Source organism: Myxine glutinosa, chromosome 4 (assembly GCF_964187855.1).
Source record: "Myxine glutinosa chromosome 4, kmMyxGlut1.1, whole genome shotgun sequence".
Taxonomy (NCBI): Eukaryota; Metazoa; Chordata; class Myxini; order Myxiniformes; family Myxinidae; genus Myxine; species Myxine glutinosa.
Genome location: NC_136264.1, coordinates 27,199,733 through 27,219,457, shown reverse-complemented (window position 1 = coordinate 27,219,457; position 19,725 = coordinate 27,199,733). Strand labels below are relative to the sequence as shown.

Genomic DNA, 19,725 nt, shown 5'->3' with positions numbered 1-19,725 from the left:
GCCCACTGCAAGCCCTCACGCACTGCAAGCCCTCACGCACTGCAAGCCCTCGCCCACTGCAAGCCCTCGCCCACTGCAAGCCCTCGCCCAATGCAAGCCCTCACGCACTGCAAGCCCTCGCCCACTGCAAGCCCTCGCCCACTGCAAGCCCTCACGCACTGCAAGCCCTCGCCCACTGCAAGCCCTCACGCACTGCAAGCCCTCGCCCACTGCAAGCCCTCACGCACTGCAAGCCCTCGCCCACTGCAAGCCCTCGCGCACTGCAAGCCCTCGCCCACTGCAAGCCCTCACGCACTGCAAGCCCTCACGCACTGCAAGCCCTCACGCACTGCAAGCCCTCGCCCACTGCAAGGCCTCACGCACTGCAAGCCCTCGCGCACTGCAAGCCCTCACGCACTGCAAGCCCTCACGCACTGCAAGCCCGGGCCCACTACCAACCTGAGCCCCCATTCCCACTTCAAGCCCATGCCACTGTGCCCACTGTAAACCCACGCCACTCCGTCCCCTCTCCCCCCATGGTGCGCACTGCAAGGCCGCATCTTCATGCCCATTAGTTAGCAAACTGTTCTAAAAATTAAAGGTATCAGTGTCCGGTTGTCCACAGTGCAGTGCCCCATGCCCCAAGCCAACCTACCTACCTATCTCTTCAATTAATTCGTCTAGTCCATGGCTAAGGATTGCGGAATAACATCACGTTCCAGGTCAGACAGCAAGAACCTTTGTGACGCCTCACAGATCAGATGGTAATTTATACATGAATTGTGTGATAAATAGTTTCCACAACATTACTCTTCGAACTCTAAGTGTTGTGCAGAATTTTAATTATGTACCTCAAAATTTGACGTCATAATGGTACCGTAGTAATAGTATTTGGCACGTTACATGATCTTTGGCAGGGTGTAAAGGGGAGAGAGGGCATCGTAGCACCTTTATGGACAAGCAGACCTTGCAGTGCCCATGTCCTCTCTAAACCAGGTAACCGAGCAGCTGCGGAACTCGCGTCCGCACCTGTGAGGGTTGATGCGAGGCTTTACCCACTCCGCCGTCAAACTTTCCGCATCAGAATCTCTGGGAAACGGTACCTATTCCACAATGAGCATACCTCGAAACACAAGACCCAGCAAAAGCAAAATTACACTTGGGTTCAAAAACACAAAACACACACCTGGTATATGATTCACAAGGTTCATAAAATGCATGATGCTTTTCCATCCACTTGTGGCCAAAATTCCCCCAAAAAAATCATCAGGTTATAGAGAGACGAGAGATGAACACCATCCAAACACGAGGCAGTAACATCGGGCACCTGATACCTTGAACACCTGACCGAGCCGTCCAATAGTCAATCCCGACGGTGCGGTTCTATTTTCGGGCAGAGCACGATCCCTGCTCTTGTGACTGCACGGGCCTCACAAACTGTTGAACAGAGCAGAGTGAACGTTACAAAACTTGCACCCATCCCCCCCCCACCCCACCCTATGCTCCCCTAAAACTACCCCGGGTTTGTTTTACTCCCCGAGGGAGCATGTGCACCCCCTCATTTACACACCTGGTGCCCTTTAACCCCGCGGGGCTCGATCATTCAACGTTTCCCCCATGCTGATAAACCTGACCCCCTTCCCGCTCCCCCGAGATGCTTCCTCACCCCCAGAAAATGACACGTGACTCATCTTGTTTCGGAACACGTCATCAACCTCGTCTCGAGTTTTTAAATCGCTCCTTTTAACCTCCATGGATGGACACGTCCGCCCAACGATTAGAACGAACCGCATTGACCCGACATGAACCCTCCATTACAACAGCAAACGTAACCCGCGCTCAGACCCCATAGCCTTGCGACATCCCCCACCATCCCCACCCCGGCCCGACAAGCCGCGCCCGGAGTAAAAAAGACAATATTTTAAATACAAAACTCAGGTACAAAACGAGGACGGGCACGGACAGACAAGACGGCGGAGAAAGCACCACCAGAGGAACAGAAATAGAAACCAAGAGCTAAATCCGGATTCCCCGGTCAAACCGGGCCGGGAAGGGCGGCGTGGCAAAGCCCGGCGCCATCAGCATGCGCGCCACGCCGGCCAGGCCCGGCACGCACTCCCACCCGCGCCAAGGATACGCCTGTGAGATGCCGGCTCGCACTTGAGACGCGGGCGGCGACCTGCCCTTGGGCAAACTCATGGCAGTCGCGAACAGGGAGGAAGAGGGAAGGCGAGGCGCGGAGCGGGCGCCTCAGCGCGTCTTGGGCCCTCAGCTTCGCTTCCCCGAAGTTTTTTTTTGTTGCCTTTTTTTTTCTCCTGAAAACACCTGCGAGGATCAGACATACAGGCGGTGAGGGATTCGCACGACTCCCCGCTAGCGTCTCGGGCCGCTTTCGTGCACGGATGCTGAAGAGTAATGCGCAGATGGGTGCGGATTACCGGCATCGGCTAACATGGCGTACCTCGCTATACAAAGTCCATTCGAGACGGACGGGTTGCCCCGACCGGAAGTCGGGCCGACAGCTTCCGGGGCTCCCTTCCCCCGCCCACTGGCCGTGCTACGAGTCGCGGGTTTGACCACATAACTGATTTTTAAAACGCGTTTTTTAAAATGTTTATAACAAAATCCGAGCATGTGACTCGAAAAACGAGATGTTTTTGCCTCGTTATGCTCTGTATCTGTCCAGAGGTAATTATGTTGTCATTTACCGCAACCACCACTTTTACCACATCCACCACATTTACAATTTACTGCGACCACGAACCTCTAAAGATTGACTACCGGTAATTTATTTTGACCCAACAAAAAAAGTTGATGTTTATGTTCCCAAAAATTATAAGCTATAAATCCCAAATCTGCATAATTAAATCAGTTTTTACCTCAATATATGTTCTGGATTTACTAGAGGAATCTCAGGAATGTCAATAAGGCCTGAAGAGTATTGAAGGACAATTGTGATTAGTGTTGAAATAGTGGTTTGATTTGGGGCAAGGGCGGTTTTCAGGTAGGGCTATTGTTTGAAGACCAGGTGTGATGAGGCCTTGAGGCCCGGTTTCTAAACTACCATCACGTCGTGTCAATTGTCATTCAAATCTACCCCATTGTTTCAACCTCGTTTGTTTGAATTGTAACCTACACGTCCAAGGTATATGAAGTCGCCATTGTTGATTCCATATGAATCATGATGATGAAGGCTGTACAGATTGCCAATGAGTAGGCCTATTCGATCATCCTCTACCAGTTTGCTCTGCTCACATTATTTATTAAACACTGCCACTAGGTACTTATTCTACTGCCCCACCAAAAGGTGGACATTGTTATTACATTGGTTAGATTGACAAAGAAGCCAAGATCCACTAGGACAACTGTTAAACCCGATGGGGCTTTGCTTGGAGCTAGTCGAGCTCGAGATGTGTCATGTGTTTTATGCTTTGATAATGCCAGAAACAAGAGAAATGTGTTCAAAGTCACTGTTTCATCTTCCCCCTTAAAAGAAAGGCAATCAATTTTGTCATGTCTATGTCGGAGTTCGATGTCCGCTGTTCAATAAGAACTTCTTCTTTTTTTATTGTATACAAGATCGAGGCTCGTGAAAGAGCTAACATTAATCACACAAAAAGTCAAACCGACACACAAAACACAAAATAAGGGGAGCGGTAGACAAGATGGGGAGAGAGGGGGAAGGACACAAACACAACATTTGAGAGCAGGGACATCGAGAGAACTGTGGGAGGGGGAGGGCTTGGGGGGAGGTGGGAGAGGTATAAAACATATGGACATTGCAAGGACTTCCAGGAAAGAAGTTTGAATTTCAAAAAAGTGGATCTGGGGTGAATTAGCAGGGGTAGAAAAGATCAAGGTTTTGGATGGGGGAAGATAAGAGATGGTGGTGATCAGCTGTTTTAAAGACCTGGAGGGAGGAGTGGGATTGAAGGGAGTGGGGGAGTTTGTTCCAGAGGTGGGAGAAAAGGGGAATGAAAGAGTGAAGGTGAGCAGAGAGCCTAGATTTCGGCAGTTTTACCATCAGAGGGTTGCTGGCAGATCTTGTGCGACCTGCAATAATATTTGGGGGACAGAGCACAGAGAGAGCTGGGGGAGCAAGGCCGGAGAGGAGTCGGTAGAAGACAGAAAGACCACCAACCTGCCTGCGGTGAGTGAGTGAAAGGCCTCGGAGTTAGCTTCATCGCAGGAGATTCCAATGATTCTGAAAGCTTTGGTTTCAACAGCGTGAAGCCGAGCTAGGTGTGAGGCAGGAGCACCAGCCCAGAGGGGGGAACAGTATTCCATTGAGCTGCGGATGAAAGACTTGTATGTGGTGATGAGCTCAGGTGTGCCAAGGAAAGACTTGCACGACGGAGGATGCCCAGTCGGCGACTGGGTTTGGAGGCCAGCTTGGAAATGTGGTTTTCCCACAAAAGATCATGGCAGACAGTGAGACCCAAAAGCTTGAGCGACAGAACTTCTTGGAGAGGATTGTTGAGAAAGTGGATGGGAGGGTTTTCCAGTCGGTCCTTTCGGAGAGACATCGTAAGAGTGTGAGATTTGTCAGGATTGAAAGACATGTTCCACTTGTTTGACCAGGCTGTGATTTTGTCCAGGTCTGCAGAGAGTGAGGAGGCAGCAGACTACCGATCTGAGGGATGAGGAATGGAGCGGCAGAGAGTGGAGTCATCAGCAAAGACATAGAGAGGATTTTCCAGAGAGTCGGAGAGATCATTGATGAAGACCAGAAATAGCACAGGGCCCAGAACACTACCTTGGGGAACTCCAGCCAGAACAGGAAGGGGAGATGAGATAAATCCATTCAGGGCCACACGTTGACTACTATAATGTTCTCGTGCAGTGTTGGAACCGACTGAACACCAAGCTAAACCGTATCTAATGAAGACAGAGTCGTAGTAAGTTTCACCATTTACTGTGACTCTTCTCCATCAAGATGTTGTGGTAAAAACTGTAAATAAAACAATACAATAAATACATTCAGTGTCGTTCTTCCATTGTACATAGATGTAAATAAGAATATTGCACTATAAGAACCAGCCTCCAAGGGCAATGGAAGTGCTGTGAGCCCGTACACAATTGTAAATAAACTGTTCCTAAAACATCTTATAAATCGTAATTCTCAATGAAACAATCACCCACACATGAACCCTAACATGTCCAATGTCAAATAAACCAACTTAAAGCATTGCTTTACGATGATTGACAATGGATGCAAATGGATTGCACTGGGAGCATGCAGCACATGTCTATCTCTTGCCTCAGAAGAATCAGGAAGAGCCAAACAGGAAGAGCCAAACAGGAAGAGCCAAACAGGAAGTGACCAAACAGGAAGTGACATCGTTGCATCACATGAGTGAAACTAATACAAATCCTACAAAAGACTTTGTTAAGCATTTAAGTAAGCTATTCACTTCTCATTTTCCACTAGAAATTATTTCAATTATTTACATATGACATTTAGAAAGTTAACTAAATGCCTTGAAGGCAACACACTCCCTGCCTGACCTATGTGAGGTCACTAAGAACTTATGCGGGTCCAGAACATATGTCTCTAGATCAGTCTTTCGGCAGAAGTAGAACAATTTCTGCAATTGGTCTCAGAAAGGTTTTGACATTGCCTTGGTCAGTTGTCTTCCGGGAGGGGTGTGTCCCAGTCGGACAGTTCGGAGGTAAGTTCCCTGAGGAGGGCTCTTCCCTGGATCGTGACAGGTGCCAGCAGACCCAGGGGATTAAAAACACTGTTGACAGTGGAGAGGACTCCACGGCGGGTGAATGGTTTGTTCGTGGTCGATGCAGAGAAGCTGAATGTGTCGGACGTGATCTCCCAGAGCAGACCTAAGCTCCATTGTGTGGGTGTGGTTTCTCTTCAGGCGAGGTGTGGCACAATCTTCAGGCGAGAAGGCCTCCATGACTGCCTTACAGTTCGACATGAACTTGTGTAAGCGGAGGTTTGATTCAACGAGTGAGGCCTGTGTTCATTGGAGCAGGTCGATTGCCTCAGCTTCAGATGGTAGGGATACCAAGCCATCATCAACATAGAAGTGCCTTTCCACAAACTTGACAGTATCGGCACCATGCTCCTGTGCACCTTCTCTGATGGCTCTTCGCAGCCCGTAGATTGCCACAGCAGGAGATGTCCCGTTGCCAAAGACCTGGACCTTCATGTGGTACTCAACAACTTCCTTGTTGATGGCAATGTTCTTGTGCCATAAAAAAAGAGGAAGTTGCGGTGGTCTTCACACACCAAGAAACAATGGAACATCTGTTGGATGTCTGCCAGGATTGCAACCATCTCTTTCCTGAAGCGTAGCAGGACACCAAGGAGGGAGTTATTCAGGTCGGGGCCTGTGAGAAGCACGTCATTGAGAGAGACCCCGGAGTGTTGGGCACTGGAATCAAAAACCACCCTGATTTGATTGGGCTTTTGTGGGTGATAGACCCCAAATGTTGGGAGTTACCAGCATTCCTCATCTTGTCTCAATGGCGGCGCTACTTCGGCATGTCCGTTGGCAAAGATCTTCTCCATGAATGCCACATACTGTTCCTGCATCTCAGGTTTTCTTTTCAGGGTTCGTTGCAGGGATGTGAACCGTTTGACTGCCTGCTCTTTGTTATTCGGCAAAGGCTGGCGTGGTTCTCTGAACGGCAATGGGGCGACCCAACTGTTGCCGTCGTCTCTGTAGACGTTTGTGTCCATTATCTCGAAGAAGATGGTGTCTTCCACTGATGGAGCAGGTTTGTTGTCATGCTCAGTACGGTTGAACACTGTCTGTCCCAGCATCCTCTCATGTGCTTTGCCAGGCCTGTTAAAGCTTTTTGCGTCTCCTTGACATGCATGAAGCTTGTACAGGTTTGAAAAATTGAGTGGCGACCAGTGTCCAGCATGTTGGTCTTGAACGTGTTGACTGCCGGCTTATGTACATTACCCAGGCACACCTCTCCTATTACTACCCAGCCCAGATCCAGACGTTGGGCAAAGGGGGCGTTATGTGGTCCGTTGACCTGCTGCCTGACCTTGTGTGCCCTAAGGACGTCTCTTCCAAGTAGCAGGAGTATTTCTGCTTCTGGGTCCAGTTCTGGGATATGTTTGGCAATGTGAAGGAGATGAGACTGGTGTAGAACTGCGCTTGGCGTTGGAATCTCGGACCGATTGTTCGGGATCTGAGGACACTCAATGAGTGGTGGGAGAGAGATGAGAACTTTGCCGTCGAGTGACTCGATCTGAAATCCTTCTGCCCTCCTGCCGGATGTTTCTATGATGCCAGAGCAAGTTCTGAGATGGTTTGAGAATGTTTTGCTCTCCACACTGAACATCTCGAAGAACTCTGGTCTGGCTAATGAGCGATTGCTCTGGTCGTCCAGAATTACATAGGCTTTGATGGCCATGTCCTTGGAACCCTCTGGGTATATCTTTGCGAGGCAGATATTTGAGCCTGAGCGACTCCACTGACCTGGACCGCAAACTTCTGTGCAGTTTGTTCTGACAACAGCCGTGTTAGAATGAACTTCTCCCTCCCCGCCGTTCTCTTGTGACGGTGGAGGAGCCTTGAAGGTTTGAGGTGATGGGCCAGGATGCATGGCCGCATCATGATTAGTGCTGTCGCATTCATAGCACTTCACGGAGGACTTGCAGTCTTTGGCAAGATGGGAGATCGAAGAACAGCAATTGAAACATAATCCTTTTTTTTTTCTTCTTTTTTTTTGTATACTGAATCGAGGCTCGTGAAAGAGCTGACATTTACTTCACAAACAAATCAACCAGACAAACAAAATATATAAAAAGAGGGAGCGGAAGACAAGAGAATGGGAAGCATGCAAACACGTGAGAGCACACAACATTTAAGAGCAGGGAGATGTGTGGGCGGGAGAGGGCTTGGGGGGGGAGGAGGCGTGGGAAGGGGGGGGGGGTTAGAGAAGTATAAAACACAAGGACACCAAGGACTTCCAGGACAGAAGTTGGTATTTCAAAAAGTGGAATTGGGGTGAAATTATCGGGGATAGAAAAGATCAAGGTTTTGGATGGGGGAAGATAAGAGATGGTGGTGAACAGCTGTTTTAAAGACCTGGAGGGTGGAATGGGATTGAAGAGAGTGAGGGAGTTTGTTCCAGAGGCGGGAGAAAAGAGGAATGAAGGAGTGAAGGTGAGCAGAGAGTCTTGATTTTGGCAGTTTAACCATAAGAGGGTTGCAGGCAGATCTTGTACGACCTGCAGGAATATTTGCGGGACAGAGCCCAGAGAGAGCTGGGGGGGCAAGGCCAGAGAGGAGTCGGTAGAAGACGGAAAGACCACCAACCTGCCTGCGGTGAGTGAGTGAGAGGCCCTTGGAGTTAGCTTCATCGCGGGAGATTCCAATGATTCTGAATGCTTTGCTTTCAACAGCGTGAAGACGAGCTAGGTGTGAGGCAGGAGCACCAGCCCAGAGGGGAGAGCAGTATTCCATTGAGCTGCGGATGAAAGCCTTGTACATGGTGAGGAGCTCAGGTGTGCCAAGGAAGGACTTCGCACGACGGAGGATGCCCAGTCGGCGACTGGCTTTGGAGGCCAGATTTGAAATGTGGTTTTCCCAGGAAAGATCATGGCAGATAGTGAGACCCAAAAGTTTGAGTGACAGAACTTCTTGGAGAGGATTATTCAGAAAGTAGATGGGAGGGTTGTCCAGTCGGTCTTTTCGGAGAGACATCGTAAGAGTGTGAGATTTGTCAGGATTGAAAGACATGTTCCACTTGTTTGCCCAGTCTGTTATTTTTTCCAGGTCTGCAGAGAGTGAGGAGGCTGCAGACTGCCGATCTGAGGGATGAAGAATGGAGCGACAGAGAGTAGAGTCATCAGCAAAGAGATAGAGAGGATTTTCAAGAGAGTCAGAGAGATCATTGATGAAGACCAGAAAAAGCACAGGGCCCTGAACACTGCCTTGGGGAACTCCAGCCTGAACAGGAAGAGGAGATGAGAGAAACCCATTCAGGGCCACATGTTGACTACGACTAGAGAGGAAGTCCGCCAGCCATGCATGGAGATTTCCATGGATACCAACAGAGGAGAGTTTGGTGAGCAGAGCGGGGTGTCAGACCGTATCGAAGGCACGTGATATGTCAAGGGAGACAGCTCTAATTTCCTGTTTGGCATTGAGGACCTCCATCCATTGCTGAGAAAGCAGTAGCAGCATGTCCAGAGTAGAGTGACCAGGTCTGAAACCAAATTGATGATAAGAGATCAAGCCATTGGAGAAGAGGAAATATTTCATATCTGAAGCAATGATGGATTCCATGACTTTACTGATAATTGAGAGAAGGCTGATTGGTCTGTAGTTGCTGGGATCTGTTTTTGCACCTTTTTTGTGCAAAGCGGTGATGTTGGCAGATTTCCAAGCAGATGGCAGATGACCTTGAGCAAAAGAGAGTGTGAAGAGAACAGAGAGAGGGAGTGAAAGAGCGGAAGAACAAGATTTTAGGACCCGTGGGCTGATGCTGTCAGGTCCAGTTGCAGAATCAGAGTCGAGGGTTGACAGAAACTTTTCCACCTTGTCAGGAGGAAAGGACGCAGAGTCCAGGAGCAGCTGGGTACGACTGGGTACGGTGGGTACAGAGAGGGATGGGTTTGGGACACAAGATTTAGAGGCAAACACAGAGTTGACGCATTCAGCTTTTTCACGTGTGGAATCAGCCGTGTGGCCGTTTGAGGTGAGGGAGGGGAGGGAGGGGGAACAAACACCAGAAACAGATTTGACCAGACGCCACAAGGATTTGGAAGAGGGAGACAGATGAGAGTTCTGTCCTGAGAACGGAGAGATATTGTTTCCTGGCTCTCCTGAGGGTGGACACACACTTGTTTCGGGCTTTGTGAAAGGAAATGAGATTTCCTTCCGTTGGATTTGCTTTCCAGGAGACGAAAGCAAGTTGTTTCTGGGCAACAGCCTCACCACAAGATTCCGTGTACCATGGACGGGAGGAAGGGTATGACAACTGAAGACGAGATTGGATAAATCTGTGCATGAGAGAGAGCAGTTTACTTTGGAAGAATTCCCAGGATGAGTTGATGTCAGAGGCGGTAGAGATTGGAGACCAGTCCAGATGATTGATGGCTGCTTGAAGACCATGCCAGTTGGCCTGAGTGAAATGCCAGACTCGTCGACGCTGAGGAGGCTCTCTGAGAATGGTCAGAGAGATGTCCACTTTAACAAGCACATGATCAGATGAGCCGATTGGAGCAGAAGAAGAGCAGCAGACATTTTCAGGGAAGTTAGTCATAACCAAGTCCAGAAGAGAAGATGCTCCGTTGATTGAGATCCGGGTCGGGAAATTGACAGATTGTGTCAGTCCCAGTGAGTCACAGAAGTCCTTTGCTGAAGAGCCATGGCTGGTGAGAGCGGTACCCACACCCAGCCAACTGGCATGGTGACAATTGAAATCACCACATATGAGGAAGAGAGAGTTGGGATGGATAGATTGAAGTTGGTCCATGTTATCAGACAGCGAGATGTAGATGGAGTCATCACTGTTTGGTGGACGGTACAAAACACATATGAACAAAAGGTGGGAGCGAAGGGGAAGCCGTAGCCAAAGGTATTCCTGGGGGTGAGGTGGAGAGAGGGCAGTGCATGGCGAGTGAGGAAGAGAGTTTTTTATAAAGATTACAACCCCCCCTCCAGGACGAGGCTCAGGTCTATCATACCGGAGGAGGGAGTAACCTGGGAGAGATACCAAGGAATCAGAGACATCATGAAGGAGGAAAGTTTATGTTCAGCAGATCACGTCTGGTTTGTCAGAAGCAACCTGTATGGAGAGATCAGTCAAGTTTGAGCGAAGGCCCCGGATGTTTGAGGTCCATTCTGTTAAAGAAGAGGAAGGGAGAGCATCGGATACAGAACAGGGGGGGGAGCGGTAGGGTATGATGTGGAAGAGGAGGAAGAGGTAGGGAGAGCTGTTGAAGGTGTGTCAGAGATTTCAGAACAGCTTGGAGAAAGGGAAGAATGGGGCGGACAAAAGGTTTGATGGTGATTGGGTGAGGCGCAGTGAGGTGTTGTTTGAGGAGGGGGAAGAGTGAGGCAGAAGGTTGAGGGAGATGAAGGTGAGAGTTGGAAGGGGGAAGAAGCGGGGAGGACGCTTTGAGGAGGAGGGGTGAGAGGGGAGTCTAGGAGGGGAGGAGTGAGGGAGGGTCTCAGAGGGGAGGGGTGTGGGGGGAGTTTAGGAGGGAAGGGGCAAGGGGGGATATCTGAAAGGGATGGGTGATGGGGAAGATTTGGAGGGGAGGGGCAAGGGGGAAGATTTGAAAGGGATGGGTGATGGGGAAGATTTGGAGGGGAGGGGCAAGGGAGAAGATTTGAAAGGGATGGGTGATGGGGAAGATTTGGAGGGGAGGAGCAAGGGGGAAGATTTGAAAGGGATGGGTGATGGGGAAGATTTGGAGGGGAGGGGTGAGATTGGATTTTGAAAAATGTACGATTAATGGGAAACGAACATTTCTTGCAAAATGAGTTTCTTGCGACCTTCGAGTCAAAAATACGTTTGAGGACGCTGAAGGATGGGTGGAGTTCTGGAGAGTTTAGGGAATGAATGAAAGAGGCACTGTAGCTGTAAGAGATGGAATTTTTTTTTGGAATGAACAGATTTGGTGAGCAAGTTGAAAGCATCCTTTTATCGAACAAGAAGAAAAAGGTGTTATAGTATATGACAGAATACCATTGTTCAGGGGACAGATGAAACATTTTTTAATGACGTGAACACGTGATCACGAACAGCGTGGTCAAAGAACGAACGAACAAATAAGAACGAAACGGATAAGAACAGAGAAGGGAATATATATTTTTATTTTTTTTATTTATTTTATTTTTTTGAGTTGGGATGAAAACAGAGACAGAGACCGAACGTGAAACGTGAAAAATAGAGACCGAAAGGAATTGCGAGCGCAATCGAAGAAACCGCTGAGACAGAAACAAAGCCTCAAGCCAAGGTCAGACACGGTAGCCTCCTAGTCCTACTACTAGCCGTACGCTTGGCGTCAGAATATGCGACACGAACTGGACCGACGATTCTGTACACAGGTATTCTGTACACAGGTACACACACAGGTATTCTGTACACAGGTATGAAAAACCAACACCAAGAATACTATTAGAGACACCTATAGTTACATACACACCGAAAGAAAGATAAAGTCTCGACCTGTGGTAAAGCCGGTATTACGACAAAAACACAATTGTGAAAAGTTACTTATTAACTTCGAAAGCGTGCGCGCATGCACAGCTTTGAAGAGACGTGACGTCACGTGACTTCCCGAGACGAGAAGAGACGTGAAGAGATTTAAAACGTTAGACAAGTGGTCGATGTTCGGGGAAGTTAGGGGGAGAAGAGAAAATCTAAGAAATAAGCAATACAGCGAAGGAAGGAACTTAAATTCACAAAACACCTATGAACACCTATGGGCCAAGATAAACTAGGCCATGCACGCGGTGGGACAGAAAAGGATTAAATTATACAAAAGTTTGCAGGAATTGCGAATCAACAGCAACTGGAAAACACCCTGCAACACATGCACAATAAAAAACGAGTAGAAATTGACGAATACACGAATGGAAAAAATACTTTAACTTTTGCTGCCGTCCAGAGGTCGAACACGCTTCCTTGCTCCAGGGACCGGAAACGGAAGTGATTGAGAGAAAGGCCTTTCATGAGAGAAAGGCCTTTTTTTCCTTGAGAAAGGCCTTTCTGTCGTCGAGGAGTTTGTTTCTGAAGGTTCTGCATCTTTTAAGAGGGTGGGGTTTATTGTGTAATGGGCAGTTCTTGTTAGGGTCATCATTGGTTGTAGAAACATCCGTTTTATGCACTAAGATGGGTGTGTTGGTGTTAAAACTCTTCACAATGGATCTGTCTGGTTTTGTGGGTGTTGTGGTGCTGCTTTGATAAATAAAGCTGGGGTCGTTTCGCCTTTTCGCCTCATGGCACACCAAGTTGCAAAAATACTTAAAGGGAGGGAAGCGACCATCGTTCCCTTCTTTGTACGATGACCCAGAAGACACACACCTCTCCTGAAGCCCATATGGAAGCTTGTCCCCGATTGGTCCAATTCCACGGGAAGTGTCCAGATATGCTAAGCCAGTGAGATATCCGCCTTCTTTGGCGCCTTGGATCTCCATAAGCAAATCCCCAAGTTCACGTAATTTGGAGTGGTCCTTGGCTTGAATCTTAGGAAAACTGTCCAAACGCTGAAATAGTGACTGTTCGATGATTTCAGGGGCAGCATAGCACTCACGTAATCTCTCCCATGCTGTGCGTAAAGCCAGATCGGGGTTGCTGACATGCACTGAGCATATGCGTTTCACCTGTTCTCCAGATTCCTTTCCCAGCCATTTAGTCATGAGGTCCAATTCTTGAGTTGCTGTCAGCTGAACTTCGCCAGCTGCATTGATGAATGAGGAGTGCCATGCACGGTAATTCTCCGGCTTATCATCGAATTGGTACAGTCCTGAATTGACAAGGTCTCCTCGTGCCAAATACTATGCCAAAGGCTCCGCCAGAGGTGGTCTGCTAGCTGGAGGAATATATCGGGGAACATATGACTGAGCATGTACGTTTATGATGGGGTTTGTTCTTTTGATCTCAGACTTTGTCTCAACTTTAATCGGAATAGGTAAGTTTGGTGCAGGTAAGTACACACTGTCAGCTTTTTCAGACTTTTGTTTGTTGTTGATGGGTTGTAATTGTGAAATGTCTTCCACAGGTGGACACCATGTCACGAAGCTGTCATGTGATACTGCGTGGGATGGGGAAGCGACAGGTAAGGCCGATAAGAGTGGGGAGGATGAACGATATTGAAGGTCAATTTGTGATTGGACGTAATCATTGGTGCGTTCAACTTTAACCCTCTCTGATTCTGATTTTTCATTTTCAGCCACAGTATAAATTGCTTCGGCAGTTTCCAGCACTTGTGCCTCCACCACGGCCGCATCAGCTTCTCGATGTAGCGTTAGCACTTCCAACTCTGTGTCTATTCTTACCGTTTCCAACTGATTTTGAGCATTTCTTGTGATCCTTTCTGCTTCTCTCGCAGCCTTTTCTATTTTCAGTTTAGCCTCTTGGTTAGCATATGACGCTCTCACCTTGGCAGCTTCTGCTTTGGCCCGGGCACGGGACACACTTCCCGAAGATGACGATGTTTTGCTGCTCCTAGCATTGGATACAGATGAATTGCCGCCATCTCTTGATGCCATCTCGACCACTTCAAAACATCGATTGCTGCTTTTTTACAAAAATGTTCTCGTGCAGTTGGAACCGACCAAACACCAAGCTAAACCGTATCTAATGAAGACAGAGTCGTAGTAAGTTTCACCATTTACTGTGACTCTTCTCCATCAAGATGTTGTGGTAAAAACTGTAAATAAAACAATACAAGAAATACATTCAGTGTCGTTCTTCCATTGTACATAGATGTAAATAAGAATATTGCACTATAGGAACCAGCCTCCAAGGGCAATGGCAGTGCTGTGAGCCCGTACACAATTGTAAATAAACTGTTCATAAGGCTGGTTAAAAAAAAAATCCTGTTTATCATCGCCGCCCGCCCCATAAAAGTCGTCCGCCGCTAAAAAAAAAAAAATTTTTGTTGCTCGCGAAGTCAGTAAAATCTATTCCCGCTCAGTGGAACAGGTTCGAATTTTGTATGTGCTCGCTTACTGTCTGAGCCAAGTTACATGTGCTCGAACTTCGCCGATCTGCAGCGGACCAATGAGGCAAACGTCTTCAATAATGTCTCCGCCAAAGCCAATCTAACATGCAACGATGCGACAGAGAAGCCATACTACCCGGCTGGCTATGAAGATGTGTGCTATTTCTGTGGCTGTGTTGAGGAGCTGAGGTACCACAGATGAGTCATATCCTATATGCAGTACCTGCAGTAAGAGTCGTACTGCCCAGAAGAGGCCCACTCGGAAGTTCAAGAAGTAGTTGGTATTCCACAGATGAGTCATATCCTATATGCAGTACCTGCAGTAAGAGTCGTACTGCCCAGAAGAGGCCCACTCGGAAGTTCAAGAAGTAGTTGGTATTCCACAGATGAGTCATATCCTATATGCAGTACCTGCAGTAAGAGTCGTACTGCCCAGAAGAGGCCCACTCGGAAGTTCAAGAAGTAGTTGGTATTCCACAGATGAGTCATATCCTATATGCAGTACCTGCAGTAAGAGTCGTACTGCCCAGAAGAGGCCCACTCGGAAGTTCAAGAAGTAGTTGGTATTCTGAAGGAGAAGCCAAATATCAAGTTTTGGTCTACCATTTTGGTCTACTATGTATCAGCAAATATTAAAAGTAAACAGAACTCAATGTGACATAGGTTTCTTTATTTTCTTTATTTGAATCGTATCAGTGCGTACATACGAAGGTTTACTAGTTTAGAAATCATAATGTGGAGCTATGCTCTCACGATAAAGCCGGACAAAATGGACGACACCAGGAACGAAGTTTCACTGAGCTATTTATTTCTAGCTCAACTCAAAAGCACTGAAAAGCCCGATCGAACGGGCGGCAATTTATAACCAAAGTTCACCACACAAAAGCCACGCCTCTCAGGCGGGGCGTGGTATGCAAATCGGTAAGCCACGCCTCTCAACGGAGCGTGGTATGTAAACCAAGGGCAAGGCAAGTCCGGACGAGCCCGGGCAAGTGACCGCCCGCCGGTTACGTCATCGGCCAGTGCAAGGGGATTGTGTAATGCTTCCGGTAACCGCTACAATAACATGATTCATCATGTATGTCCGATCAAGTATATTTAAGAAAAAAACATATTGTGCGTTGAATAATCCATTAAAATTTCACTGAAAAAAAAAGCAAAAAAAAAAACGCTTTTGAAAAAAAGTGATGCTGACCAGGAAAAAAAAATTAACCAGCCTAAAACATCTTATAAATCGTAATTTTCAATGAAACAATCACCCACACATGAACTCTAACATGTCCAATGTCAAATAAACCAACTTAAAGCATTGCTTTACGATGATTGACAATGGATGCAAATGGATTGCACTGGGAGCATGCAGCACATGTCTATCTCTTGCCTCAGAAGAATCAGGAAGAGCCAAACAGGAAGAGCCAACAGGAAGTGACCAAACAGGAAGTGACATCGTTGGATCACATGAGTGAAACTAATACAAATCCTACAAAAGACTTTGTTAAGCATTTACGTAAGCTATTCACTTCTCATTTTCCACGAGAAATTATTAAAATTATTTACATATGACATTGAGAAAGTTAACTAAATGCATTAAAGGCAACACAACTACGACCAGAGAGGGAGTCCGCAAGCCATGCGAGGAGATTTCCATTTATACCATAGGAGGAGAGTTTGGTGAGCAGGGCAGGGTGCCAGACCGTATCGAAGGCACGCGATATGTCAAGGGAGACAGCTCTGATTTCCTGTTTGGCATTGAGGACCTCCATCCATTGTTGAGACAGCAGAAGCAGCATGTCCAGAGTAGAATGACCTGGTCTGAATCCAAATTGATGATCAGAGATCAAGCCATTGGAGAAGAGGAAGGATTTGATATCCGAAGCAATGATGGATTCCATGACTTTGCTGATAATTGGGAGCAGGCTGATTGGTCTGTCATTGCAAGGATCTGTTTTTGCACCTTTTTTGTGTAAAGCGGTAATGTTTGCTGATTTCCAGGATGCTGGCAGATGACCCTGAGCAAAAGAGAGGGTGAAAAGAACAGAGAGAGGGGGAGATAGAGCGGCAGAGCAGGATTTTAGGACCCGTGGGCTGATGCCGTCTGGTCCAGTTGCAGAATCAGAGTCGAGGTTTGACAAAAACTTCTCCACCTTGTCAGGAGAGAAGGACACAGAGTCCAGGAAGCAGTTGGGTTCGACTGGGTACGGGAACAGAGAGAGATGGGTTTGGGACACAAGATTTTGAGGCAAACACAGAGTTGAGGCATTTGGCTTTGTCGAGGTAAGGGAGGGGACGGAAGGGGAACAAACACCAGAAACGGATTTGACCAGACGCCACCAGGATTTGGAGGAAGGAGACAGGTTTGAGAGTTCATTCTTGAGTGTGGAGAGATAGTGCTTCCTGGCAATCCTGTGGGTAGACACACTTGTGCCGAGTTTGGTGGAAGGAACTGAGATTGCCTTCAGTTGGATTTGCCTTCAAAGAGGCAAAGGCAAGTTGTTTCAGGGCAACTGCCTCACCACAAGATTCCGTGTACCATGGACGGGAGGAAGGGTAAGACAATTGAAGACGAGATGGGATAAATCTGTGCATGAGAGAGAGCAGTTTGCTTTGGAAGAATTCCCAGGAAAAATTTATGTCAGAGGCAGTAGAGATGGGAGACCAGTCCAGATGATTGATGGCTGCTTGCAGACCGTGCCAGTCAGCCTGAGTGAAATGCCAGACTCGTCGGTGCTGAGGAGGCTCTCTGAGAATGGCCAGAGAGATGTCCACTTTAACAAGCACATGATCAGAAGAACCGATTGGAGCAGAAGAAGAGCAACAGACATTTGCAGGGAAGTTTGTCATAACCAAGTCGAGAAGAGAAGATACTCCATTGACTGAGATCCGGGTCGGGAAATTGACAGATTGCGTCAGTCCCAATGAGTCGCAGAAGTCCTTTGCTGAGGTGCCATGGCTGGTGAGAGATGAACCCACACCCAGCCAGCTGGCATGATGACAGTTGAAGTCGCCACATATGAGGAAGAGAGAGTTTGGATGAGTTGATCGAAGTTGGTCCATGTGGTCAGACAGCAAAATTTAAATGGAGTCATCACTGTTTGGAGGACGGTACAGAACACATTTGAAGAAAAGGTGGGAGCGGAGAGGAAGCCGCAGCCAGAGGTAATCCTGGGGGTGGGGTGGAGAGATGGCAGTGCAAGGAGAGTGAGGAAGAGAGTTTTTGATAAAGATAGCAACCCCACTACCAGGACGAGGCTCGGAGGAGGGAGTAACCAGGAAGAGATATGAATGAATCAGAGACATCTTGAAGGAGGAAAGTCTCTGTTAAGCAGATCAAGGCTGGATTGTCAAAAGCAACCTGAATGGAGAGATCAGTCAGGTTTGAGCGAACGCCCCGGATGTTTGAGGTCCATACCCTTAATGAGGAGAGAGGGGGAGCATCGGGTGCAGGACAGGGGAGGGGAGGGGTAGGGTCAGATGAACGATGAGAGGGGGAGGTAGGGAGAGCAGTTGATAGTGTGTCAGAGATTGCAGAAGAGTTACAAGAAAGGGAAGGATGAGGAGGACGACAATTTTGATGGTGATAGGATGAGGCACAGTGAGGGTGTTGTTTGGGGAGGGGAAGAGGAAAGTAGAAGGTTGGGGGAGGTGGAGGTATGAGATAGAAGGGAGACGAAGTGGGGAGGGGGCAGCTTTGAGGAGGAGGGGGGAGGGGGAGAATTGGAGAGGGGTGGGTGGGGGGGAGATATTGAGGGGAAGGGGTTGGGGGCGAGTTTTGAAGGGGAGTGGCAAGGCGGGAGTTTAGGAGGAGAGGGTCAAGGGGGGAGATTTGGAGGGGAGGGGCAAGGGGGGAGTTTAGAAAGTGGATGATTCATGAAAGACGAACATTTATAACAAATTTGGTTCATTGTGATTTTCAAGTTAGCGATCCGTTTAAGAAGGATAGAGGAGGGGTGGAGTGAAGGTGAGTTTAGACTTGACAAACTGTTGACAAACTTGGGACAAACGCTTTGAGAATATGAGCCGTTTTTATTACGGAGCCGTTACGACAGGTGCGGGAGATAGGGTGGGCACGAAACTGGCCGGTCCTTTCTCGAAATATATTTCCCAGTGAGCTTCATTTATGTACAAGCAATGTGGCAATGTATTCAGCGCAGTGGAGATTACAATATTGTAAGTGTTTCCCTCCAAGAATATGCCACGCACTCACAGTGCCACGCATACAATCTTGAAGGTCAGATTCCAACACGAGATGGCCTGTTCTCCTGAAAAACCCACAATGTGTTTTAAAATCTTCAGATAAGCAGAGAGAAACACAAACCAGCTTTGTGGTCAGAACAACAAATGCAAGAGAAAAAGATCACAGAGCATGACATATGCATCCTCAGTTTGTTCAGCAGACTAATGAGAAAAGGTTTGATAAAGCAACCATCAGCTCCCACATCTACATATTTGAAAACTGCAAAACATTTTCATTGGAATCTTATGAATCCAAGCTCCTCTTGCTCACATCCTTGGATAACATGATGGTGCATTTATGAGGGAGAATGAATACAATACTGTGTTTCCTCGAGTATAAAATAAATTGTCTAAAGGAGCACTCAGGGTACCGAAAATCCTTCAGCAAGCATGTGCAGTGCTTCCGGAATGTATTCACCCCTAAACTTTTTCACAATTTGTTGTGTTACAGCCTGAATTAAAATGGATTATAGTGAGATGTTTTGTCACTGATCTACACATAATACCCTATAATGTTAAGTGGAATTTCATTTTTCGAAATTTTTACAAAATCATTAAAAAATGAAATACAGAAATATCTCATTTACATAAGTATTCAACCCCCTAAGGCAATACTTCGTAGGAGCGCCTCTGCAAGCGATTACAGCTTCAAATCTTCTTGGGTATGTCTGTATCAGCTTTTCACATCTGGATTTAGGGAGTTTCCAAGGATTTGCCTCAAGGATTTGCCTGTATTTTGGCTCCATTCATTGGATCCTCTCTCCTTGCAAGTCTCCCAGTCCCTGCCGCTGAAAAGCATCCCCATAGCATGATGCTGCCAATGCCATGCTCCATGGTATGGATGGTGTTAG

The 19,725-nt window shown here is 47.6% G+C and overlaps 1 protein-coding gene and 1 long non-coding RNA gene across 19 annotated transcripts in view; one reads left to right on the top strand and one right to left on the bottom strand.

Moving 5' to 3' along the window:
* Positions 1 to 2,256, bottom strand: part of LOC137424531 (eukaryotic translation initiation factor 4 gamma 3) — a 269,017-nt gene extending 266,761 nt beyond the window's left edge. For all 17 annotated transcript variants that reach the window (XM_078775553.1, XM_078775566.1, XM_078775569.1 and 14 more), the window contains exon 1: positions 2,117 to 2,256. In XM_078775553.1, the coding sequence (XP_078631679.1) occupies positions 2,117 to 2,178 (62 nt within the window). In that variant the 5' untranslated portion in view covers positions 2,179 to 2,256. The remainder of the gene's footprint in view (positions 1 to 2,116) is intronic.
* On the top strand, positions 1,907 to 14,373 carry LOC137424533 (uncharacterized). Of its 2 annotated transcripts, none has more exons than XR_013623030.1 (4): positions 1,907 to 2,328; positions 13,310 to 13,606; positions 13,697 to 13,753; positions 13,868 to 14,373. It is a non-coding gene; the product is annotated as an uncharacterized LOC137424533 (long non-coding RNA). The 2 variants fall into 2 exon arrangements; XR_013623029.1 differs by lacking the exon at positions 1,907 to 2,328 and adding an exon at positions 2,568 to 2,667.
* Positions 14,374 to 19,725: the final 5,352 nt, after the last annotated feature.